The sequence below is a fragment of the Pristis pectinata genome, chromosome 5, assembly GCF_009764475.1.
Source record: "Pristis pectinata isolate sPriPec2 chromosome 5, sPriPec2.1.pri, whole genome shotgun sequence".
Classification (NCBI taxonomy): Eukaryota; Metazoa; Chordata; class Chondrichthyes; order Rhinopristiformes; family Pristidae; genus Pristis; species Pristis pectinata.
This window is the reverse complement of record NC_067409.1, coordinates 73,916,306-73,943,078: the sequence shown is the minus strand read 5'-3', so window position 1 is coordinate 73,943,078 and position 26,773 is coordinate 73,916,306. Positions and strand designations below refer to the sequence as shown.

Genomic DNA, 26,773 nt, shown 5'->3' with positions numbered 1-26,773 from the left:
GGCATCAGGCCCTGACGGTGTATCTGGCTGGGCACTGAAAACTTGTGCCGACCAACTGGCTGGAGTGTTCATGAACATCTTCAGCCCCTCAGTGCTGCAGTCTAGGTTCCCACCTGGTTCAAAAGGGCAGCAATCATACTGGTGCCCAAAAAGACCAAGGTGAGCTGTCTCAATGACCATCGCCCTGTAGCACTCACATATACCGTGATGAAGTGCTTTGAGAGGTTGGTTATGGCTAGAATTAACTCCTGCCTGAGCAAGGACCTGGACCGGCTGCAATTCGCCTATCACCACAACAGGTCTACAGCAGGCACAATCTCATTTGCTCTCCATTTTGCTTGGGAGCACCGAGACAACCGCAAAACATACGTCAGCCTGCTGTTTATTGACTACAGCTTGGCATTCAACACCACTATCCCCTCAGTATTAATCACCAAGCTTCAAAACCTGGGCCTCTGTACTTCCCCTCAGCAACCCTCAAAAGCTTATACATGGCAATAACACCATTTCTCATTCAAATGAACATAGGCCCAATCTGTTCAACCTCTCTTCATTTGTCGATGTCTTCATTCCCAGGAGTTAACTTCATGAACCTCCTCTGCACTGCCTCCACATCCTTCCTTAAATTTGGAGATTAAAGTTATTTGCATCAGCCACTGCTGTTTAATTGAGTTCTGCCTTCAATAATGTATTTTGTAGTAGTTCTCTGTTATTTGCCTTAGTTTGCAGCAACACTAAGGAGACTTACAGACTTTACAAGAGGGCAAAGGAAGAAGCCAGTTGGAGACTGGGTGACCATTTTGCAGAACAACTCCATTCAGTCTATAATGGTTATCCTGAGCCTCTAATTTTCTGTCCTACTCCCACCTCTCTGTATTTGGCCTCTTACAAAGCCCAATGTAAGCTTGGGGATCAGCGTCTTATCTTTCTAAGCCCTCTGCTTTTAATTTTGAATTCAACAATTTCAGAGAAGGAACCTTTCCAGTTTGCATCAGAACTACCTGGTTCTGATGAAAGATCAAATTTGAAACAGCAACTTGGTTTCTCTCTTTACAGATGCTGCTTGATGTTTTTCCTGGTGTAGTCCAGTTGACGGAAGTACCACCAATTGTAGACTTGTTAACAAAGTCACAAGTAGAAGTGACTGAATGGATACAAATTGACTAGATTGACTGGAATAGACTGGGAAAGAAGTCCACCAAGGTCCTTACTACTCACTCCTCCAATGATGCTCTTCTCAGCCCAGAAAGAATTTAATCAAATGACGATCTGGACAAAGCGCCAGAGCAAAGATGGAACCTAGAAAACTGTACACTGGCATGAACCCAATAACTACAGGAGAGCGAGAGAGAAAGATGACAGTGAAATAGATGATTTCTGCTTTGATACTTGTTCGCAGGACATTTCAAGTAGACTGACAAGTTGTGGATGCTCGTGTTATTGAGGTTACTTTAAGAGTAAAAGATGCAGGGAGATAACAGATAGACTTTTCCATTAATTACAGAAGAGAAGATACAATTGTAATAGGGCAGAACCTTCAGATGAACAGCTCATATGGTTATTGCTATTGGGTGTTCCAGATCTTACATAGCCAAATTATGGTGTGTAGAATGCCAAGTATTTATTTCACATCAAAACTGAGTTGAATTACAGTAAGCAGTGTGCAGTAGAACACATGTTTAAGGGAATACTTTGATGTTTTACAATTCACATTTTAAGTTCTGAAGGAGACAAGTTAAAGAAACAAAAATACACCATCCCAAAACACAAATTGAAAAGTCAGCAAAAAATCAGTCTTCAGTTATTGATGTTGCTATTATCTCTCCATCATCGACAGGTACAACCTGATAATGCAGTCCAATGTTTCTAAAATATAACTTGAGGTCTAAAGTGCATCTGCTTTGTTGCATTGTTGGACATTGCCGTCTTTAGCATCCACTTGGATTTCATTCTTTGCACATACTGCATATCACGCTCCTTTCTCTGTGATGCTGCTTTAGCTAGTAAGGAAAGAAATAACAGCTGATCACATAAACCATAAGAGTTTATTACACTATTACCACCTCAAATCAATTATTCTCTAAAAAAAAATTAAATAGTGCTAAATTATCTGTCTAAGCAGCTACTGTTTCCAACAAGAATATAAATATCACTAATATTTAACATTCTTACTGAAACAAAGTGGAATATCTCAGATTTCAGATACTCTAACTCAAAGATAACTTTTTCCACACATACAGCTCAAATTACTAGTTACTTAATATACAACACCAGTTTGCAACACACAAGATTTTTCTGAAATTAAAAATCTGTGAAGCTTAGAAACTCACAATCAAAGAAGGTTAAAAAAGACCTTATGCTGAGAAAATCAATATTTGAGGATTTTTGTGACAATAGAGATTTCTTCTCTATTGGAACAGCTCACTGTTATGGAAAAAGGAAATTATTCATTCAGCTGCAAATATACCCATGGTAATTATTCAATGGAAGACATAATTTAATTACATTGTTTATAAGCCATTCTTCCTGTACTCATCAAAATTAACATCTTGTCATTATTTGAGCTGTGAAGTCTATCTGATGCAGGACAGAGAACACCCACAGCTCAGCAAAGCAAGTCTGGTAAAGTGGCACATGTATGACACTAAGTTCTTGGAAATCAATCTCTGGTCCAGCAACAAACTACAAGAGTCAGTCAGATCAATCAGGACACAGATTTCGGAAGAAAACAGATTTTGAAAGGGTATGAACAGTCATCAATTTTTGTCATTTAGTTCTTTTTTAATTGCATATGCTACCAGAAAAATCTTTAAACTGCAATTCATCTTAAAAAAAACACAATTAGTCTTTAATTAAACAAAATTAAAAAGTGCACATTTCCTATCAGATTATTTATATACAGATTTGTGAATCTGTTTCTTATTATTTACTTCTTTCACAAAATATTCAATGAACAGAAAATGAGAAATAGTTTAACTCAGAATGGTCAGAACATGGCACATGTCTGGGTCATCATACAGGACTAGTCCCCCGAGGAAGGTAGCAAATGAGGGAGTGCAAAGTTCTCCAGATTGATTCCCGAGATGGGAGCTGGTGGTTTTCGCAAGAGGAGAGATTAAGTACACTGGGCTAATACTCTCTTAACATTAGAAGAATTGAAACATACAAGATTCTTATAGTACTTGACAGGATAGATTTAGGAATGATATTTTCACTGGCTGGGCTGTCCAATACCAAGGTCAAAATAAGAGGTTGAGCATTCAAGAACAAGATGCAATGAAATTTCTTCATCGAGAGAGTAGCGAATCATTGGAATTGTCAACCCAAGTGTTGTGGAGGCTCAGTCATTCTGTATGTTCTGGATAGAGAGCAGCAGACTTTTGCATTTTAGGGAGTCAAGGGATATGGGGTTAGTGTAAGAAAGTGGCACTAAGGTAAAAGATCAGCCAGGGTTTTATTGAATGGCAGTGCAGTCACGAGGGATTGAATGGCTTACTCCACATTTCTGATATTCCTATGATTGAGGCAACTGCTTAGACACTGTCAAAGCAGCCAGGCAACTGGATGAGGGAAAAGTACTATGAAATATGTTAAAAGGGTGAGGTGAAGTTGATAGAATGGGGAGACACAAGTATACAGTTTACATGTTAGCAGACTACTTTGGCCCTTTGTCACCTCCACACATCACCTCCCAGCCTCTCTCTATTTCCACTCTCCCCTCCTCCATCTGTCTTTCACCCCTCCTCACCTGGATCTATCTATTACCTGCCAGCTCTTGCTCTACCCCTTCCCTCCACCCTTTTATACTGGCTATCTCCCCTCTGTCTTTTAGTCCAGATGAGGGGTCTCGACCCAAAACATCAACTGTCCATTTCCCTCCTATATGCTGCCTGACCCATTGAATTCCTTTTTGTGTGTTACTTGGGCTGAATGACCTTTTTTAACATTTGGTATGATTTATACAATTGAAAAAAAATCATACATCAGTATCAATTACTTTATGATGGACAGTGAATACTTTCTGAAAGACACATCCATAAACAATAACTAGATTTTTCATGGCTGAATAGGGCAAAAGATTGAAGTTACTGCACAGGAGGCGTCAAGACACTTACCAAGCTCACTTGTCCAACCAAGGGCCTTGTACTGCTGTAGCAATCTCCCCAGCACACGGCGAGTTCCAGTCACAGCCACTGCTCTAGAGGTACCAAAATGTTGCTTATAGTATCTCAGCAATGACCGATGACCAATTCTAGCACCTGAGATTCAACAGAGGAAGAAAAAAGGTTAGATCAGTAGCAATGAATATTTCAGTCTGATGCACTAAATGGGTTTGCAGAGTTTTTATCTTCTGCATTTGTACAATTTACCTGCCAAAAAAAATTTTTTTTTTTTTTTTAAACAAGGTTAGTCCCAAGCAAAATGTTTTAGTCAAATTAACAATCAGTGTTCTACATTAATGCATCTCAAAATTTAAGTAAAATTTTAATTAAAAAGCAATATTACCCCCATCTTGAACTTGCAGCTTTCTACTTGAAAAGGACCAATCCCAACATTGTCAATTAATGCAATCAATATTTTAGGTCTAAACCTAGAAAATACAAACCAAACTACTGACATATTCTGCCCATCGTCTCAAAAATTAAGTTTATTTTAAATCACCAGGGGCTAAAATTTACATAACAACCTTTGTGTAGTGTGCGTAAAGAGCATGAGTGCAGTTTCAACAAACTACAACCAAACTATTGCTTGGTAGGAATGAAGGAAGCAGTTGGGACAAAGGACAAGTAACAACCAATCAAATAATGTAGGCACAAGAGAGACTGCAGATGCTGGAAATCTGGATCAACGCACAAAATGCTGGAGGAACTCAGCGGGTCAGGAAGCATCCATGGAGGGAAAAGGACAGTCAATGTTTTGGGTCAAGACCCTCTCGACCCAAAACGTTGACTATCCATTTCCTTCCATAGATGATGCCTGACCCACCGAGTTCCTCCAGCATTTTGTGTGTTAATCAAATAATGTGAAAGCTCAAGAAACCAGAATCCATGGATGCATCTACATGGAACTTTTACACCCACTGAACATGGAATACAAACGTCCACAGTAGGTTTCACACATTTTATCTTGTTTTTAAATCAATTAAATGCAAAGCCAAAATTAAAACTATTGGGGGATTGATAGGATGGATGCTGAGAGAATATTGAAATATTGACCCCTTAGAAAATTCTAAAACTAGATAACATAATTTCAGATGTTGTAATTCTCCACAACAGAATCAAGGTTCTTGGGGGAGAAGCAGAAAAGGAAAGCCAAGGCCATGATACTATTGAATAGTGGAGCCATCATGAGGGGCTGTATGACCTACTCCTGGTTGCATTTCTTAGGTTCTTGTTAGCTGATATAAACACTTCTGGCACTTCTGAGGCATTAACCTTTGCTATAAATAATGGTATTTTTACTCATGGCAATTCAGGCTATGTGGTATATTATCTACTGCACTGGTATTCATTAGCCTCTCAATTTTGTTCACCTAAAGATGGACTTAAGTGGCCTGAAGTGGGAAAGGCCATGGCTGTCATGTGACACCATCGAGTACTGGTCAAAAGCAACACCACTGTCAATCAAGGTCTGGATCCACTCACTCATTAGCACACACTCTTGACCACTGGTTCCCGTGCACACCTTTTGTACCTGGCCATGACCTATTGGACCTGTTGAATTACCTGAGCTAGCTCCGGCCAGCTCTCCAGCACTATAAAGAATGCCACATGTGCATGGCTCTTCCTCTTTTTGATTGCTGCCGGAATCGAAACCACGCCAAGGGACCACTGGTAAGAGTGTGCACTTCCACAGGGGTTTAGAAGCGTCCTAAGTAGATTCTTGGTAGCGTAGAGCCAATACTTGTCCAGTGTCAGGGGGTTCAGGCACCGTATTGTGTTTTCCCTGATCGTTTGTAACTAGTTTGCTCTGTGCGCACACACCTCACCCCCAATGCAACTCCCCTTACGTTTCGCGATCACCCGTGTGCAAGAGTGCATCCATTCCCGTTCAGTCTGTTCCTGCGTTTGTCTTTGTAAATAAATCCTTTTTTCAAAATCCAAAGACTGTGTCCAGAGTCCTCTACCTTTGAGACCCCAAAGAACCTTTTCCCACAACATGGCCCAATATGTATAAACAAAGGTTTAGTGAAGACATATCATGACTTTGTACTAACCAGAAGGAAGCACAAGCTCCATTGTTTCTTCATTATATTCCAGATTCCTACCAGTTACCTCTGTAGTTTTCATTACAACATCTTCTCCATTGTGATCAGGATAACTTCCACTAAACAAAACAAGTCAAAAACATTTACAAAGCACTAGGAAGATACCCTCTTGAGCCTGTTCCATCATTCAACGAGATCATTGCTGATGTGACTTAATTCCCATCTCCCTTAATCATTGACATAGCATCGATTGCCATTATGAAGATTGCTCCAAACTTCTACTGCCCTCTGTGTGCAGAGCGCTTCCTAATTTTATTTTTAATTGAAGCCTAAGGCCCTAGTACTATTCCCTAAATCATGGAAATAAGTTCTCTCTACTTAGCACCTCCAACGGCAACGAGGCATCGGGCAAGACCCTGGAATGCCTGACAGTCTTTGACAGAAGACAAACCTGGAGGTGAAACTCTGCTTTCTGTGGAAGCTGACATGGATATCAACTACTTTGTTTAAAAACATCTCTGACATTCAGAGACATTTCAAATCCATCAAAAAGGAATGTATAATTTAATAAAAAACCTTAGCAGAATAAATGCATTTGGAGGTAATTAAAAGATTAAACTGAAGTAAGGTTGTTAAAACTAACAAACTCCTTTTTGCCACCTAATCTGCAGGCCTAGAACACCCACTGAAATCAAAGAGGTCCTGGAATCTGCGTTAACAAGACTGGGTTCAGCAATGGAGAGTAGCGACAGAACTGTCCTCCTGATCCTGTCAGTAAATTCAGGACTCACGATGTGTACGCACAAGTCCAAGGCATAGTTCATTTTTGAAATGCTGAAAAGCAGCAGTTCCTGTTTGAACTGCCTCTCACAGTTGGCAAGGTTCTGCCTGGTATTACCAACCACCACAAATCTGAACACAGTCGAAAAGGGATAATGTACCACAGGTCACATTCACAGATCTTTTGCTGTTTCAATGCTATAAGATGTCTGATTAGAGGGTCCAAACAGGAATTTTCGGGACAGAAAAGATGGAAATGGGAGTGGGGGCAGGTGATAACATAGTCATAGAGCACTACAGCACAGAAACGGGTCCTTTGGCCCATCTAATCCATGCTGGCCTGGTTTCCTGCCTAGTCCCATCTTCCCGCACCTGGACCATAGCCCTCCATACCTCTCTCATTCATGTACCTATCCAAATTTCTCTTATATGTTACAATTGAACCCACATCTACCACTTCCGCAGGCAGCTCATCCCACACTCACACCACCCTGTGAGTGAAGTAGTTCCCCCTCAGATTCCCCTTAAATATTTCACCTTTCACCCTAAACCTATGACCTCTAGTTCTAGTGTCACCCAACCTGAGGGGAAAAAGCCTGCATGCATTCATCCTATAATTTTGTATACTTCTGCAAAATCTTCCCTCATTCTCCTGCGCTCCAGGGAATAAAGTCCTAACCTATTCAGCCTATCCTTGTGACTCAGGTCCTCAAGTCCCAGCAACATCCATGCAAATTTTCTCTGCACTCTTTCAAGCTTATTGATATCTTTCCCATAGGTAGGTGACCAGAACTGCACACTATAAATTTGGCCTCAGCAACATCTTATACAACTTCAACATAACATCCCATGTACTCAATGCCCTGATTTATGAAGGCCAATGTGTCAAAAGCTCTCTTTATGACCCTATCTACCTGCAATGCTACTTTCATGGAATTATGGATCTGTATTCCCAGGTCCCTTTGTTCTACCACACACCTCAGTGCCCTACCATTCACTGCGTAAGTCTTACCCTGGGTTGCCCTACGAAAGTGCATCACCTCACATTTGTCTGCATTAAATTCCATCTGCCATTTTCCAGCTCATTTTCCCTGCTCGTCCAGATCACTTTGCAAGCTTTGATAGCCTTCCTCACTGTCCACTACGCCCCCAATCTTGGTGTCATCTGCAAATTTGCTGATCCAGTTTACCACATTATCATCTAAATCATTGATATAGATGATAACAACAATGGACCCAGCACCAATCCCTGTGAAACACCACTAGTCACAGGCCTCCAATCAGAGACAACCATCTACTACCATTCTCTGACTTCTCCCACTAAGTCAACGTTGAATCCAATTGACTTCTTCATCCTGAATGCCAAGCAACTTAACCTTGTGGAGCAGCCTCCCATGCGGGACTTTGTCAAAGGCCTTGCTGAAGTTCATGTAGACAACGTCCACCGCCTTTCCTTCATCAACCTTCCCGGTAACCTCCTCGAAAAACTCTATTAGATTGGTTAAACGTGACCTGCCATGCACAAAGCCATGTTGACTATCCTAATCAAGCCCTGCCTATCCAAATACTTATATATCCTGTCCCTCAGAATATCTTCCAAAATTTTACCCACCACTGACGTCAGGCTCACCGGCCTATGATTTCCCGGCTTATTCTTAGAGCCTTTCTTAAATAACAGAACAACATTAGCTATCCTCCAGCACATGTTGCTAGCATTCTAAAAGCCACTGGACAAGTTCCTTTCTTTAGTAAGTGTTTTAGAAGTTTTTTCTAACTAGTCGAGTGGGGGCTGGACTGCGCAGGCGCGGCGCGGGCAGCTTAAAAAAGCAAACAGCCTATAGAGCGGGCAGCTGAGTGAGAGGCAGCAGAGTGGTCGGGCTTTGGCTCAAGGGGCTTCGGCGTGAAGGGGCAAGAAGGGTAAGTAGCTGGTCAGTAGGTAAAGGTAAGGCTTACCTGTTGTCTATTATAGATTTGTAGGTGGGATTAACTAGGGGGGAAAAACAAGGTAGTCAGATGGAGGACATGGTGGTGTGCTGCAGCTGTTTGATGTGGGAACTCGTGGACCTTGCTGCGGTCCACAATGGCCACATCTGCAGTAAGTGCTTGAGGCTGGACGAACTTAGGCTCAGAGTTGATGAGCTGGAGTCGCAGCTACAAACACTGAGCAGCATAAGGGAGGGAGAGAGTTATGTAGACACGGTCCATCAGGAGGCAGTCACCCCCCTTAGAGCAGGTACATCTGAAGTTCAGGATGCAGATAGAATGGTGACTGTCAGGGGAGGGAAGAGGAAGAAGTAGTCAGGCAGACAGACAGAGCAGGGAACCCCGGAGGCTGTTCTTCTCAGTAACAGGTTTTCCGCCTTGGAGGCTGTTGAGGGGAATGACCTGCAGGGGCCTAGCTGCAGTAACCAGGCCTCTGGCACTGGGACTGGTACTGCTGCTCAGAAAGGAAGGGTGGGAAAGAGACATGCGGTAGTGATAGGGGACTCGATAGTCAGGGAAACAGATAGGAGGTTCTGTGGCAGTGAGCATGAATCACAGATGGTATGTTGCCTCCCAGGTGCCAGGGTCCAGGATGTCACTGATTGGGTCCACAGGATTCTTGGGCGGGAGGGAGAGCAGCCAGAAGTTGTGGTCCATGTTGGCACCAACGACATAGGTAGGAAGGGGGATGAGGTCCTGAAGAGCGAGTTCAGGGAGCTAGGTAGAAGACTGAGGAACAGGACGTCAAGGGTAGCAATCTCGGGATTGCTGCCGGTGCCACGTGATAGTGAAGGCAGGAATAGGAGGAGGTGGCAGATAAATGTGTGGTTGAGAAGTTGGTGCAGGAGGGAGGCTTTTAGATTTCTGGATCATTGGGATCTCTTCTCAGGAAGGTGGGACCTGTACAGAGAGGACGGGTTACACCCGAACCAGAAAGGGGCCAATATCCTTGCGGCTAGGTTTGCTAGGGTGGTACAGGAGGGTTTAAACTAGTTTGTGAGGGGGAAGGGAACTGGAGGAGTAGGTCAGAGGAAGAAGGGGATGGGGAAAAGTTACATCAAACAGGTAGAGAGGCTTTGGGGAAGGAGAAGCAGAATACAGGCTATAGAAGTAGTAAGGTGGATGGACTGAAGTGTGTTTATTTCAATGCTAGAAGTGTCAAGAATAAGGGAGATGAACTGAGGGCTTGGATAAGTATGGGGGACTACGATATTGTGGCTATTACTGAGACGTGGCTGACGTCAGGGCAGGAGTGGATATTGAATATTCCTGGTTTTCTGTGTTTTCAGAGGGATAAGGAAGGCGGGGGAAGAGGAGGAGGGGTGGCAATACTGGTCAGGGACACTGTTACGGCTGTGGAAAGGATGGATGTTGTAGAAGGATCATCTCTAGAGTCCGTATGGGTGGAAGTAAGGAACAAGAAAGCTGCAGTTACTCTACTAGGAGTATTCTATAGGCCCCCTGGTAGCAGTAGAGATATAGAGGAGCAGATTGGCAGGCAGTGTTTGGAGAGAAGCAAAAATAACAGGGTTGTTATAATGGGAGACTTCAACTTCCCACATATAGACTGGAACCTGCTTAGTGCCAAAGGTTTAGATGGGACGGAATTTGTTAAATATGTCCAGGAGGGATTCCTGACACAGTATGTCCACAGGCCAACTAGAGGGAATGCCATTCTAGATCTAGTTTTAGGAAATGAACTGGGACAGGTGAAGGATCTATTGGTGGGTGAGCATTTGGGGGACAGTGACCATTGCTCCATAACCTTTAAAATTGTCATGGACAGGGACAGGTGCAGAGAGGACAAGAAGGTATTTAATTGGGGAAGGGTGAACTATGAGGCTATAAGGAGAGAACTTGGGAGTGTAAAGTGGAATGTTTTTTTGAAGGGAAATGTACCATGGAGATGTGGTCGATGTTCAGGGATCTTATGCAGGATGTTAGGGATAAATATGTCCCGGTGAGGCAGAGAAGGAATGGCAGGGTGAAGGAGCCGTGGGTGACGAGAGAGGTGGAACGACTAGTTAGGGAGAAGAAGGTAGCATACATAAGGTATAAGCAGCAAGGTTCAGACAGGGCCTGTGAGGAATATAGAGTAGCGAGGAAAGAACTTACGGGCTGAGGAGAGCTAGAAGGGGACATGAAAAGGCATTGGCTAGTAGGGTTAAGGAAAATCCCTTTTTCACGTACGTGAAGGGTAGGAGGATGGCTAGGGTAAAGGTAGGTCCGATTAAAGACAAAGGTGGGAGAATGTGCCTGGAAGTGGCGGAAGTGGGAGAAGTTCTCAATGAATACTTCTCTTCGGTATTCACCAAGGAGAGGGGTCTTGATGACGTGGAAGGGAGTGCTGGTAAGGGTAATGTTCTCGAGGTTGTAGATATCAAGAGAGAGGATGGGTTGAAGCTGTTAAATAATATCAAGACAGATAAATCTCCGGGGCCTGACGGGATTTTCCCCAGGCTGCTTCGAGAGATGAGGGAGGAGATTGTTGAACCGCTGGTAAGGATCTTTGAGTCCTCGTTGTCCACGGGGATGGTGTCGGAGGATTGGAGGGTGGTGAATGTTGTCCCCTCGTTCAAAAAAGGTAGCAGGGATAGTCCAGGGAATTACAGACCGGTGAGCCTTACGTCTGTGGTGGGTAAGCTGTTAGAAAGGATTCTAAGGGATAGGATCTATGAACACCTGGAGAATCATGGCCTGATTAGGAACAGCCAACATGGCTTTGTGAAGGGAAGATCTTGCCTCACAAGCCTGATAGAGTTCTTTGAGGAGGTGACGAGGAAGATTGAAGAGGGTAGTGCGGTGGATGTGGTCTATATGGATTTTAGTAAGGCGTTTGATAAGGTTCCTCATGGTAGGCTTCTTCAGAAGGTCAGAGGCCAAGGGATCCAGGGAAGCTTGGCTGTGTGGATTAGGAATTGGCTTGCCTGTAGAAAGCAGAGGGTTGTGGTGGAAGGAGTGCCTTCGGATTGGAGGTCAGTGATTAGTGGTGTCCCGCAGGGATCGATTCTGGGACCTCTACTTTTTGTGATATTTATAGATGACTTAGATGAGGGGGTGGAAGGCTGGGTTAGTAAGTTTGCAGACCACACTAAGATCAGCGGTGTTGTGGATAGTGTGGAGGGCTGTCGGAACTTACAGAGGGATATTGATAGGATGCAGAGCTGGGCTGACAAGTGGTAGATGGAGTTCAATCCGGAGAAGTGTGAGGTGGTACACTTTGGAAGGACAAACTCCTGGGCAGAGTACAAGGTAAATGGCAAGGTACTTGGCAGTGTAGAGGAGCAGAGGGATCTGGGGGTTCATATTCACAGTTCACTGAAAGTTGCCTCACAGGTGGATAGAGCAGTTAAGAAGGTCTATGGGATATTAGCTTTCATAAATCGTGGGATTGAGTTTAAGAGCCGCGAAGTGATGATGCAGCTTTACAAAACTCTAGTTAGACCACACTTAGAGTACTGTGTTCAGTTTTGGTCGCCGCATTATAGGAAGGATGTGGAGGCGTTGGAGAGCGTGCAGAGGAGATTTACTAGGATGCTGCCTGGATTAGAGCGTATGGAATATGAGCACAGGCTTAAGGTGCTAGGGCTTTATTCACTGGAAAGGAGGAGGATGAGAGGAGACATAATAGAGGTATATAAAATATTGAGGAATAGATAGAGTAGACAGCCAGCACCTCTTTCCCAGGGCACCAATGCTCAAGACGAGAGGACATGGCTTTAAGGTTATGGGTGGGAGGTTCAGGGGAGATGTCAGGGGGAGGTTTTTCACCCAGAGTGTGGTTGGTGCATGGAATGCACTGCCTGGGGTGATGGTGGAGGCAGATACATTGGACAGGTTCAAGAGTTTGTTGGATAGGCACATGGAGGAATGTGAGATAGAGGGATATGCGGGAGGAAAGGGTTAGATAGTGTGAGGGTGGTTGATGGACGGCACAACATGGTGGGCTGAAGGGCCTGTTTTGTGCTGTATGGTTCTATGGTTCCTCTAAGTGGAAAATATCATGCATGATACCAACCAAGCTGATTGAAGTGACATCACTGTGGTGACCAGGAGCTGGTTTGATCAGCCCTCTAGATACAAAACCTGGCTTCATTCAGCCCCATTTCTTGGGAAGGATGGGTGGGCAATACCCAAAAAGAACTAGCCATTTTTGATGTCAGCCAGTTTGGAAACTAGGAAAGGAAGCTGTGTGATCAGAGGTTTCGTGGAAAAGGGGTTAAGGGAGAAAGTGGCGCAGCTCACTGAAAACTAGAAAGTATATGAGAGAGTTGGAATACATGAGGGGGAGAAGGAACACACTTGTGTTTGTTGTTCAGGACTGAAATAACAGGGGATGATGAACATTAGTCATTGACGAAGCAGCAAAAACAATGGAAAAATCACCTCAAAATTCTCTCAGACTATTAGGGATGAAAGTGCTGAGGGCAAAGGAGAAAAGTTTAAGGTAGATATAAACTTAGGGAAAAGAAGCCTGGAGATATTTTACCCTGTGGGATGAATTTTGAGCAATGGGCAGTTTTGACAGAGGGAAGCTCAATAAGGATTGTGGTCAAGCTGAATGTGCAGCAGATATTCTCAAGTCTGGTCCTCGTTTGGAAGACCAAAGTCACACTTACAACAGGGAAAATGACAAGAATGGAAGATGCTGAAGATGTTGGGGGAATAAGGACAAAAAGCAGCTAAAAGAACACAGTTTGAAAATTAAATTGCAGGGGTACTGTGGTGAATGGAGAGACAAAGGCTGTAAGTATGTAAATAAATAATAAGCAATCCAGGTGTTTTTTAATCTCACCTAGTAGGCAAATGTTAAAAGTGGAGTTATGGAAAGTTTAAACCTGGGTACTAAGGGATAATGTGATTTGTACAGCATGACCTCACATTGTGAAGAGTTACTACTCCCAAAAAAACTAATGGTATCTTGGCTTCTGCCAAACACAGCATCATTTTGTGACAAAACATAATTGTATGTAACAATGTCAAACATTTCCCGAAGCCCAAAAATGAGGTATTACCTGAAATCATAGAAGTCTGCAAATTCAATAGCAGCATCACCATCTGTGAACAATTTACAGTGACTGCTGTCAACCATGTGAGCCTGGACAGCTTCGAGTGAGTAAAAGGACCGTCCCTTCTCATTGCACCACAGGCAGATATTTCCTACGGCAACCTTTTCTCCTGCAACAAAAATAAAGATGCATGCATCACCAGCAGCCAGGTATCCAGTATAGTATACATCCCACCCCAGAACCCGTTGGATATCAAGTAGCTTCAATGTATGAAGTGACTCCAAAAAGATAAACTTTTTCTCCAAAGAATATAATTTTGCACAGAAATCTAATTTTGGTGTTTCCCCTCCATTGTATATTTTCAAATATTTACATTATGCCTAAAGGTAGTGCTACGATGAGCATTTTCAGAACTTTTGCTAACATTAATAGTAGCAAACTCTAGCAATTTACCAAACAAAACATCTTCTCCAAATCCATCCTGTCAAGATCCCTCAGAATCTTGTTTCAACTCTCAATCTTCAAAACTCCAGAGGATACAAGCCTAAACTGCCTAACCTTTCTAGGAATTAGTCTAGTAAACCTTCGCTGAACTGCTTCCAACACATTAACATCTTCGCTTAAATAAGGGGACCAATACTGTACACAGTACTTGAGACCTGGTATCACCAGTGCCCTATATAACTGAAACATAACATCCCTCTTTCACATTGAAATCCCCAAGCAATAGACAATAAAATTGTTAGATTTTCCCATTATTAGCAGTGACTCCATACTAGCCTTTGGTGAATCATGCACTAATACACTCAGACCCCTCCGTATCCCAGAGCCCTGCAATCTCTCACCATTTAGATAATGTTTTGTTTCTCCTACTGAAATATGCACAACTTTACTTTTTCTTTCATCATATTTCATTTGTCAAAACCTATCCACTCTCTTAACCTATCAATATCTCCCTGAAACATTGTGTCCTCTTTGCAACTTACTTTCTTCCTATCGCTATGTCATCAGGCATCTTTATCTAAATCATTTATATATATCGTAAAAAGCTGAAGCCCCAGCACCAAATCAAAAAAAGAACCATTTATGCCTCCTCCCTATTCCCTGTTAATTAGCCAATTTTCTATCCACACCAAAATTTCATCTCCTGAACCATAAGCTCTTATTTTCGGCAATGGCCTTTGCTGGAGCACCTTATCCAATGCCTTCTGGAAACCCAAGCATAGTTCATCCACCATTTCCCTTTTATCCACCACATATTGCTCCTTCAAAGCAATGCAATAAATTGGTCAAACACGATTGCCCTTTCACAAGACCACAAGGACTTCGCCTGATTTACCTCCAACGCTTCTAGGTGCTAGAGCTGCTAACATCTTCCTTATGGTAGATTTTAACCAATCTGCATTCTGTGTTTCTCCCCCCCTTTTTGAATGAAGGAGTTACAGTGATGCTAAAAACATCAAAAGAAACTATTGAAAACACTCAACAGCTTAAACATCAAGGAGGCAAAAGACAAATTAACTAGTCAGGAATTAACCCTTCATCGTGACTGCAACATTATACATGAGATACAGCCTGTATGCGGTTACTGTCTTGGGTCACCAAATGCTGCCATGGAACAATTTAAGTTTCTAACTCTCCAATCACCCAAGTGACAACAGAATGAAACTGACAGACTAATATTCAGTTAGGAACCAGATTAAAATAACTCAATTTTATCTTTTATTAAACTTACAGACATAGGCCAAATATTAATGTTGAACATATTTTATGCGGTGCATGAGAATAAATCAATAATGAGCCCTGTTATTAAACCTCAGAGGCGATCGGTAGCAACTGATTTCTGCTTAGCAAATCTGCACACAGATAAAACAGCAGGTGGAATTTCAGCAATATTGTGAAGGGAAAAGATTGACAAAATTGCAGCTTAAGTCACGTTGCACTACTCTCTGGAACATGGGGGCACAACGTACCATATAAAGAGTCTTTTTAACATAACAGACAATTTTAATTGTGATCATTTCATTCCGCGTCAGATGATTTTCAGCAGCAACGTTCTAAATAATTCTCCTCAACTGTTAACTGCCTCATTAATACAGGCGACCCACACGTTACGGGGTGGGGAGGGGATTTGTTTTCCCAGAAAACTATCCATATCGTGATTTTCCATAACACAAGGCCACATCATTTGCGTGTGTCAAGAAATGCGAGCTAAAAAAAATTGACATACAAATTCTGTGAGAACGGATTTTTATTCTGTATCTCAGATCTTTTGATAGTGATTTGTGAATTCCACAAGGGCAGATTTCTGTTGCCCGAACTGCTGTAATGCAGGGGTCAGCTGTATATAGGAGCTCTTGAATTTACCATATCTTGGAACATTGTGGTACTTACCCAAATATTTTATCAGCCCCCTTAGATCCACTAAATATTCAATATCAGGAATAAAGAAACCATGGGCCTTTGTCATATGATTCACATTTCTTAACAGAGTACGAGAGTGGTGGGAGCAGAACAAGCAGTCCATGATTGGAAAGGCAGCAGTCGGAGAGTCCACCCTCAGCTCTTTACCAACTTCGGTCTCCCCATCTTCTTCTAATTCATCTTCCACCTCAGAGTCCATATCCTCCCACTCACCTAATGGGAAGCATGAAAAGCAAAGTTAATTATAACCAAAATGCTTTGCCACAGCACCATAACATGTATTTACAGATTGAATGCCAGAACGTCAAAATGTTAGAATGTGCGCCAAATGCACAAATCTAAATATGACAAAACTCCAACAATCTGAGTGTTCAGAAATCTCAGTGGTTTGACATTAAGCTCACGTGGTTCTGCTTCCTGCACTCGGCGGAAGACCCACTCCCCACATTCACTTCACTGGAAAATTTACTTTAGCGAATTAAAAATGTGTTGGGGTATCAATAGGAATGAAATCCAATGGCTGGAAAGTCTGCCTGTCCATGATATGACCAAATGCTTACTGGCATTATGAAGCTAATTATCTCAAACTGAGACAGATGATTAGATAGTTATTTGGTTAACACAATCTGACCATCAGTTTACAACTCCTTCAGTTTAAGATAAGACAAAGAAACAGCAATAGGCTACTGACACATGCTCTGCCATTCAATAAGATTATAGTTGATCTTTTAACCACTTCCCTGTATCTCAATTCTCTTATTATTCACAAAACTATCAATTTCTGTCTCTAATATACTCAAAACTAAGTCTCCACAGCCCTCTGCAGAGAATTCCAAAGATAAAATTACTTCATGGGCAAAAAAATTTCTCTCCTCTCATCCCCATACTATCCCCAATAGTAACCCCATATTTTAAGACTGATCCTGGTTTTGGACACCTCATCCCTGTACCCAACTGTCAAACCGCATAAGTGTTTTGTACATTTCAAAGAGATCACCTCCAACTTTTCTAAACTCCAGAGTGTCTATGTCAAGTCAGCTTAATCACTACTCATACTAAAATCCCTCCATCTCAGAAATTAGTTTTATTTCTCTCTTGGATGGTACATATGTTATGTTACAAGGTCCTTTTGGCTGATATCACCTGCCATTCAATGATAGCACTCTCACTTTTCAGTCAGGAGTTTGAGAGTTCAGGTGATATTCTGAAAACACGTGCACAAAATCTAGGTTAACAGTGCAGTGCACACTGAGGAACTTTTTCAGATATTAAACAGAGGCCTTGTCTACTTTCTGAAGTGGATACAAAATATTCCATAGCACTTTTCTGAAGATGATCAGAGTGTTCCCCCGGCACAGGTCCTCTTTCCTCCTCTGGATCTCCCTTTTTCGGATGGTCAGACAAAAATACAACCCAGTCAAATTTAGCAGTGTCCAAAACAGGCTTACAAGAAATTTCTATGTGACCAAAGTATGGGGCATGGAGGTACTGCCTTTTAGCATCTGTCATACAGGCGGTGAAGATGACTTGGGATGATAGCTACAAGAAAACATTAGCCGAAGGTCCAGTACAAGAATTCCTGCTCACGTACTCAAAGTTTGGCATCTTCAGTGATGATGCATACAGGCCATGGGACTCAGTTACATGCATCGCAGAGAAGAACCAACCTATATCTACTAGGAGATTTGGAGTAGTGACAGCTTAAACTATTACAGGTGAGCTGACCATAACCAAGCCACCTAGTTAGCAAATCAAGCAGATTTTTGGCTAATCTATACTACAGATTATTTTGTCAAACTGTATACCTACAATGCAAGTACAAATTATTTTAAGAAGAGGACACTTTGATACAACAAGAAAATGAGTGGTGTATTGTAATCTCCAAGTTCTGTGGCTGGCTCAGCTGACGCCAAAAAAAAAATCGCAAAGGTCAAAAGAAATGTTACAAAAACACACTCAAAGCACCTGTGAAAAAACCACTCTGGTGGCAATATCTATGCAAGGGATCCTCCCACTTTGAATAACTTCCCCTCTCTCAGCAACAAAAAGTGAAAACTCAGAGAGAAGAAATGACAGTGAATGTGATCTTCCCCTTGACCAACTTGCATAACATCTATCTATGGGCTTATTCCTAAAAAAAAATTGGACAGATAAGCCAACAGAGGGCCAACAAACCAGCTCTTGTTCGATATGGACTGAATGGAAAAGAACATCCTCACTGTCAAATGGTTTTTTCAAAAACAAGAATTTATGGCCAGCACAGAGAGCATCTTGCCATGAGATTTCAGCAAATAGACACCAACTGGTATTGTACATTTATTGGCTAACTAACCTGCCACACTTCAGTTTCTGGTAAATTGCTGAGGGCGCTAACCTTCAATTACATAAAATCAAACCCAAAAAGGCTGAAACTTCATTGCAACATTTTACTGTGCTGAAGATACAAGATGCTTATTTACTGTTACTCACCATCACCCTCATCTTCCATCACCACATCCTCCTCCTCCTCCTCTGAGGATTCATCATGTCCCATTTTCTTGGCTTGTTGTTCCAACCAAAGTAACCGAGGAGGCTTGTCAGGCCTTTTCTTACTCACACCTGCATTAGTGCCACCAGTTGTTGGGTTAATGGTCCTCTTCTTTGTTGAGGGTGAAAGCTGGGTCTTCACAGCTTGCTGAATGGCTCTATTCAACGCATCCTTACTCATTCTCTCTTCACTCAACCCCTTTTCCAGATTTTTTGCGTTAAGTCTTTCCAGCTCCCTATTTGCAATTCCGGTGGTCTTCTTTTCTGCGTCGAGGTGTTTCTTTGACTTCAAATGGTTCTTGTAGGCATTGAATGTGGCAAATTTCTTGTCACAGGTTGTGCAGTCTGTAGCAGTCCCCTTGTTCAGCTCTTCCATAGCCGCTCTCTGGGCCAGCATGCGTTCTTGGAAGTTCTCAGCTGTGACTGGAGGCATGTCTGCTACTTTACGCTTCAAGTTATACCTGTGCCAGTCGGTTTTGTAGTGTGATCTCTGAATCTCAGTATCAGCAAATGCCACGCGGCATGTTATGCAGGTGTAGGAAGACATTGCTTGAACAGAAATAATTAAAAGTTAGAACAGCCAGAGGAAAAAGAATCAATCCCAATCTCACTCTGTCACTATATTAAGCAACGAACTTCTATTTACTGTATATCTTGAAGGTCCTCCAACAATATTTATTTCTGGTTGTTCTATAAAAGTTTAACATTTGCAAAATAGAATTTCATTATTAATTTGGAAAAAAAAATTAAATTTCTCATTTGTTATTGTCATATTAAATGCTGGTGATCAATACAATTCCCTTCAGTTCACTGCTGGCGGCATGCCCACAGCCTCTGTGGCCTACTGCCAAGGAAACCCAAACCATGGGCCGAAAAGCAGATTCTGCAGTAGAGTTTCCAATATTCTACTGTGCATGTGCAGTCCTCGCTCTGTGTATTTTTCATGGTGGCAGGGGATCAGAGAGTAAAGTAGGACAGTATTTGTGGAGGATGGGAAGTGTGGAGCAGCCAGGCAGATAATGGAGAGGGAATGGAGCCATGACACTGGGGGGAGGGGCAAATGATCGGGTGGGCAGTTGCAGTTTCAAGGTATTTTGAGTGGTGGGGGGGGGGGGGGAATTCATGATCCATTTTCATAAATTGCTAATTAAAACTTATTGATGGAATGTTTCTGGTCAATAAATTGTCTGTGCTGGACTTCAAAGATTCTTATAAATAACAATACATGTGGCCTACACAGGATAGGCCTGAATGGGATACTGTAAAATGGCATTTGGCACAATTGCTGCATATTGAAACACAGGGCTGCTCCTAAAGTGTGTTTCAAGTTTTCAACTAAAATCCAATGTAACCGGTCACACAAGGATTCTGATACAATTCCCTGAAGGAAGTGAAGATATTGGAGCATAAAGGAAGTTTTCAATTGTGTATTTAATTATTCACTTAATTGGCACAAATTGCTCGTCAGGATTGGAGAAAGGTTAATGTTGTGCCAATATTAAATGGAACAGCAAGAACAGACTCATTAGCTTACGTTTAGTAACATACTGCAGGAAAGGATCAGTTTAGATAATGCATGCGACTACTTCAACAGTGATCAAGTTACAAATAACTCACCAAACCTTTAAGCTGACTTGGATTCCATCTGAATAACATTACTGAACAAAAATTGATTCACCTCTGTCCAAAAGTTATACCAATCCAGCATCCACAACCTTGGAGGTAAGTGGGTGGGGAGGTAACGGGAAGTGGGGTGCAGATTGTGTGATGTACTTACTGACATCACTGTCAATGGCCTCACTCTAATTTTAATATCTGCCTAATATTTTCTATACCCTACTGAATTGGTACCAATTAAAAATTTCAATCTGAATACTTGTCAGCCTTGTACACTCAAGTTTTCTTAATGACACCAATCACTTGTGGGGTACAGTTAGTATTGAAGCCCTATAGGAAGCTTCACTAGCAGCACTGCTCTTCACTGTCTACACCAATAATGTCCATGAAGACGTTAGAAAAACTGTCCTTAAACTTAAGGATAACACAGTTTATTCTCAAAATGTGGGTGGGAGGGCTACGATTGAACTTGGATGCAATGGGCCGGGGTGGGTAGGACTGCAGGAAAAGGAATGATCCACTACTAATGCTAATAAGTATTTAAATATTAATGTTACGACACAATTTTGTATTCAATGCAAGGTGACAGCAAAGTATATGAGAATACCGTGCTGTAGTGATAAGATGATGTTACAAAAATAAGGGCTTTGGGAGATGTGAGGAGTATCATTAATATAAATAGAAGATTGGTTAAAGAAGAAAAACAGCAGAAGTAAAAAGGAGACATAAGAGACTGCAGATGCTGGAATATGGAGCTACACAAAAAGTGCTGGGAGAATTCAATGGGTCAGGCAGCATCTATGGAGGGAAATGCAGAGTTGATGTTTTGGGTCAAGACCCTTCATCTGGACCGCTGGAAGTAAAAAAAGGTTGTTTTCAGGTAGGCGGACTGTTATTATACAATGCCACAGGAGCTAACCAGTGTAGCTTACATAAAAAGAGAGTTTTATATATCCAGGTCCGAAGATGATATCAAGACACATACTACACTGAATCATGAGAACAGAATACCAGCAATGGAATATTGTATTTTCAGTAAGTAGGCAAGAAGGTGCGCACATGGATCTCATGTACTGTTCCATGAAACAAAGTAAACATGCAAAAAAGCAAACAATTGGGAAAGGCAAATTGTACGTTGGCCTTTATTTCAAGGGGACAGAGGAACAAAAGCAGAAATCTTGTTCAGAGCGAACAGGAAGATGGCAAGTCCTTATTTGGACTACTGCATTCAGTCTTGATCTCCACATAATGGAAAAAAAATTAATCCAAAAGCAAAATACTGCAGATGCTGGAAATACTCGACAAGTAAAACTAATGAAAGGTCATTCATCTGAGACACTAAATGCTTCTCTTGCCACTTGTTGAGCATGTCCAGCATATCCTGTGTAAATTATGAAAGGATATAAAAAGCAATGTAGCCGATTCACTAGATTGATTCCCAGGATGAGGAGATTGTTCTCCAAGTAAGGCTGGCCTAAACACAGTGGAGTTTAGAAGAATGAGAGGTGATCTCATTGATTCACAGCATATTCTGAGGGTTAACAACAGCAGATGTGCAGACTACTTGAGGCTGAAGTGCAGAAATGTGGGGCAAAAATCAAGAAAAGGGACTGGGGAATTTCTTCATGCACAAGGCTGTAAATCTTCAAAATGTCAAGTCAAGTTTATTGTCATGTGCATAAGTACAGTGAAGCACAGGTACAATGAAAAACTTCCTTGCAGCAGCATCACAGGCATGTAGGTTCAGACAACACACAGAATATAAATTCTCCTATCCGGAGAGTTGCAAATGCTCTCATCGTTTGAGCCCACAACTGAGATCAGGATATTTTTAAACACTTAGCTATGGGGATGCTCAACGATTCAGAAACAGCTTCTTCCCCTCCCCCATCAGATTTCTGAATGGCCCATGAACACTACCTCGTTAATACTTTTGTTTTGCACTATTTATTCTTGTAATTTATAGTGATTTTTATGTCATTGCACTGTGATGCTCCCGCAAAACAACAAACATTGCATCATGTCGGTGATAATAAATCTGATTCGGAATTAGGTAGCGAAGTTCATATGAAACACACGAGAGACCTGACGAGGTTGTTTAATGCAGGGGCCGTATGGCCTAGTCCTCCCACTTCTTACGTTCTTTACTAAAACACAACAAGGTCCTTGTACAAAGCCTCAGCCGCGGTGCTGCTGCTGAAACTGGCCCGACAGGAGAGGGGTAACGATCGGCCAGCGGCCCGGGGCCAGCCGGGCCTCACAATGGCGACGGCAGTACTGAGTACAGAGGCTGAACAGGCCGCGCCCGTCCGCTCTACCGCGCCGGCTTAATCCCGTCCTGGTTGGCAGTGCACCTCGCCAACCCCGAGGTCCTCTGTTCACCAACCACCTCCCCGATCACCTCACCTCTATCACTCCTCCTCACCACGGCGGCGGCGGCGAAGGCTTCTCCCTACCCACGTGACCTGCGCTCCCACAATCCCTTGCGGTCTCCACATGGCAACTGTCCCGGCCCACGTGACCGTGGCTCCCCGACCGCTGGCGGCCCAGGTGAACTGCACTCCCGCAGTCTGTGCTGGCGACGTTGATTACTTTCTGCAGCGGGTCGATTCCTGCTTCTTATTCGCGTCTTAATGTTGGGGGAAAAAAACACAAATGATGTGCATTTAGAGGTCTAACTGGTGTTGCTCTGGGGTTCTAGCCTGTCTCAATCTTGCATGCGACCACGTTTAAAGAATGGCATTGATGCATTGGAACTGGAATGGTATTGACTTGATGACACAATGAGAGAGACGGACTGATTGCATTTGCTGTGTCGATTTTTACGAATAAAGTATATATTTTTGAAATAAACGGCTGTATGTGGCCAGCATACACAAAGATCAGACTGGCAGAAAGGAGAACATGTCTTTTCTGGAGATAAAAAATTCTGCCCATGCTGGAATCTGGAGCAATACACTAAAAGTGCTGGAGGAACTCAGCAGGTCAGGCAGCATCTATGGAGGGAAATAAATAGTTGACGTTTCGGGATGATTGTCGGGTCTTAACGGTCCCAGACAATCCAAGGCGAGGCAGTGCCTCACCTGTGAGTCCGAGGGGTTATTGCATCCGGTGCTCCCAGTGCGGCCTCCTGTACATCGGTGAGACACGACACAGATTGGGTGACTGCTTTGTCGAGCACCTTCGCTCCGTCCACCGCAACAGCCAGGACCTCCCGGTGGCTACTGACTTCAATTCCACATCCCACTCCCATACTGACATATCTATCTATGGCCTCCTCTACTGCCACATTGAGGCCAGACGCAGGTTGCAGGAACAATACCTCATATTCCGCCTTGGGAGTCTCCAACCTGATGGCCTCAACATCGATTTCTCTAACTTCCAGTAATTCCATCTCTTCTTCTCCCCCCCCCCACCGTTGTTCTTCCCTTATTCCTATAGCTCCCGTCCCCCACCTTGATGATCTGCCCCTCTCCTCTCCTCCCCTCCCCCATCCTTTATTCCACTGCCCTCTTCTATCGGATTCATTCTTCAGCCCTTTGCCTCTTCTACCTATCACCTTTCAGATTATTACATCTTCCCCCCTCACCTGGACTCACCTATCACTTTAACTCACCTATCCCCTGCCTGCGTGTGCCCCCCCCCCCCCACCTTCTTATTCTGGTTTCTGCCCTCTTCCTTTCCATTCCTGATGAAGGGTCTCGGCCCAAGATGTCGACTGTTGATTTCCCTCCATAGGTGCTTTCCTGACCTGCTGAGTTCCTCCAGCTCTTTTTGTGTATTGTATCTCTTTTCTGGATATTGCCCCTTCTAACAGCATCCTTCTCTCATTCAGCAAACCTACTATTAAACCAATATTGCTGGTTCTGTGTTGCTTCTATTAATTAATATGTGCACAATGTAAACTTAATCCTTTGGTCGAGCTCCAAGTACTCACAGTAAATTCACAGGTTTCTTTTAACCTGTTTTATACTGGGCATAAAAGATCTCATTGCTAACATATTATAATTGCACTGCTAATTTGGTGCTCACTGACCGGATTGGGCCTGGTTAACCAACATCTTGATTTCAAAATTCTCTTACTTATTTTCAGATCCCACTGTGGATCTGTATCTCTGCCATCTACTTCTTGATCATCCACAAGTTTAACTGTACCACTTTGTGTGCTTGTGCCTTTGTGTAGGCTCTACAGTTACTTCCTTAAATCTGAGACACAAGAGATTCTGCAGATGCTGGAATCTGGAGCAACAAACACAAAATGCTGGAGGAATTCAGCAGGTCAGGCAGCATCTCTGAAGGGAAATAAACAGTCGACGTTTTGGGCCGAGACCTGTCATCACATGCTGGCAGGTGATAGGTGAGTCCAGGTGAGGGAGGAAGGTAGGTAGGTGGGTGGGGGAGGAGGGATGAAAGGGAGCGATGTAAGAAGCTGAGAGGTGATAGGTAGAAGGAATCCGTTTGGAGAGGACAGTAGACCACGGAATAAAGCGAAGGAGGTGGGAAGTAGATGGGCAGGTCATGAGGGCAGGGGAGGGGAAAGGGAAGGGGTGAGGAGGCCACAGGAATGAGGGAAAACAAAGGGAAAAAAGGGGTCAGTGAAAGAGGGAAGGGGTTACCGGAAGTTAGAGAAACCAATGTTGAGGCTGTCAGGTTGGAGACTACCAAGGTGGAATATGAGATGTTGTTCCATCAACCTGCATCTGGCCTCATCATGACAGTAGAGGAGGCTGTGGATAGACACGTCAGTATGGGAGTGGGATGTGGAATTGAAGTCGCAACAAACCCAACCAGTTACCCTCTACTGCTACCCTCCTTCATCTATCAGAACTGGTGCTCACCCTCAACAACCTGTCTTTCGGCTCCTCCCACTTTCTCCAAACCAAAGCTGTAGCCATGGTCACTCGCATGGGCCCCAGCTATGCCTGCCTTTTCGTCGGCTACGTGGAACAGTCTGTATTCCAAGCCTACGCTGGTAACACTCCCCAACTCTTTCTCTGCTACATTGACGACTGCATTGGGGCTGCTTCCTGCACCCGTGCTGAGCTCATCAATTCCATCAACTTTGCCTCCAACTTCCACCCTGCCCTCAAATTTACATGGTCCATCTCCAACGCCTCTCTCCCCTTTCTGGATCTCTCTGTCTCCATCTCCGGAGACAGATTAACCACCGACATCTTATACAAACCCACTGACTCCCACAGTTACCTTGACTACACCTCTTACTACCCCGTCACTTGTAAGGATGCTATCGCCCTCTCCTAGTTCTTCTGCCTCCACCGCATCTGTTCCCCTGATGAGGCTTTCCATTCCAGGACATCAGAGATGTCTTTTTTCAGTAAACAGGGTTTCCCTTCCACCACCATCAATGCAGCCCTCACTTGCATCTCCTCCATTTCCGGTACACCTGCCCTCACCCCTCCCCCCCACCGACATACCAGGGACAGGGTTCCCCTTGTCCTCACCTACCACCCCACGAGCCTCCAACACATCATTCTCTGCAACTTCTGCCACCTCCAGTGGGATCACACCACCAGGCACATCTTCCCCTACTCCCCTCTCTTGCTTTCCATAGGGATCGCTCTCTCCGCAACTCTCTTGTCCATTTGTCCTACCACTGATGACACTCCTCGCACTTATCCCTGCAACCATACTAAGTGCTACACCTGCCCCTACACCTCCTCCCTCACCACCATTCAGGGCCCTAGATAGTCCTTCAAGGTGAGACACTGCTTCACCTGTGAATCCAAGGGTGTCAATTATTGCATCTAGTGCCTCCTCTACGTCGGTGAGACCCGACACAGATTGGGTGACTGCTTCATCGAGCACCTTCACTCCGTCCGCTGCAAAAACAAGGATCTCCCCGTGGCCACCCCCTCAATTCCACATCCCACACTGACAACTATCCATGGCCTCCTCTACTGCCATGTTGAGGCCAGATGCAGGTTGGTGGAACAACACCTCATATTTCACCTTGGTAGTCTCTTAACCCGACAGCCTCAACATCAATTTCTCTAACTTCCGGTAACCCCTCCCCTCTTTTCCCCACGCATTTTTTCCATTTGTTTTCCCTCATTCCTGTGGCCCCTCATCCCTTCCCTTTCCCCTCTCCCACCCTCATGACCTTCTCATCTATTCCCTACCTCCTTACCTTTGTTCCATGGTCTACTGTTCTCTCCAACCAGATTACTTCTTTTTCAGCCCTTTGCCTATTCTACCTATCACCTCA

At 43.4% G+C, this 26,773-nt stretch overlaps 1 protein-coding gene across 1 annotated transcript; it reads right to left on the bottom strand.

The window, feature by feature from the left end:
- Positions 1-1,596: 1,596 nt before the first annotated feature.
- znf622 (zinc finger protein 622) lies at positions 1,597-23,139 on the bottom strand. Its single transcript, XM_052015942.1, has 7 exons — positions 22,954-23,139; positions 18,874-19,479; positions 16,375-16,617; positions 13,987-14,149; positions 6,218-6,327; positions 4,116-4,259; positions 1,597-2,000 (listed from the first exon to the last, which is right to left on the bottom strand). The coding sequence occupies exons 2-7, from the start codon at positions 19,475-19,477 to the stop codon at positions 1,867-1,869; spliced, it is 1,398 nt and encodes a 465-aa protein (XP_051871902.1). The 5' UTR covers positions 19,478-19,479; positions 22,954-23,139; the 3' UTR covers positions 1,597-1,866.
- Between the last annotated feature and the right edge of the window lie 3,634 nt (positions 23,140-26,773).

Bases quoted from the DNA above. Each gene is read 5' to 3' on its own strand.
- znf622 (XM_052015942.1), bottom strand. From the start codon at position 19,477: ATGTCTTCCTACACCTGCATAACATGCCGCGTGGCATTTGCTGATACT. The intron at 16,618-18,873 runs GTGAGTAACAGT...GCTTCCCATTAG, and splicing joins GATGGAAGATGAGGGTGATG to GTGAGTGGGAGGATATGGAC. The intron at 2,001-4,115 runs GTAAGTGTCTTG...TTTCCTTACTAG, and splicing joins TGGTTGGACAAGTGAGCTTG to CTAAAGCAGCATCACAGAGA.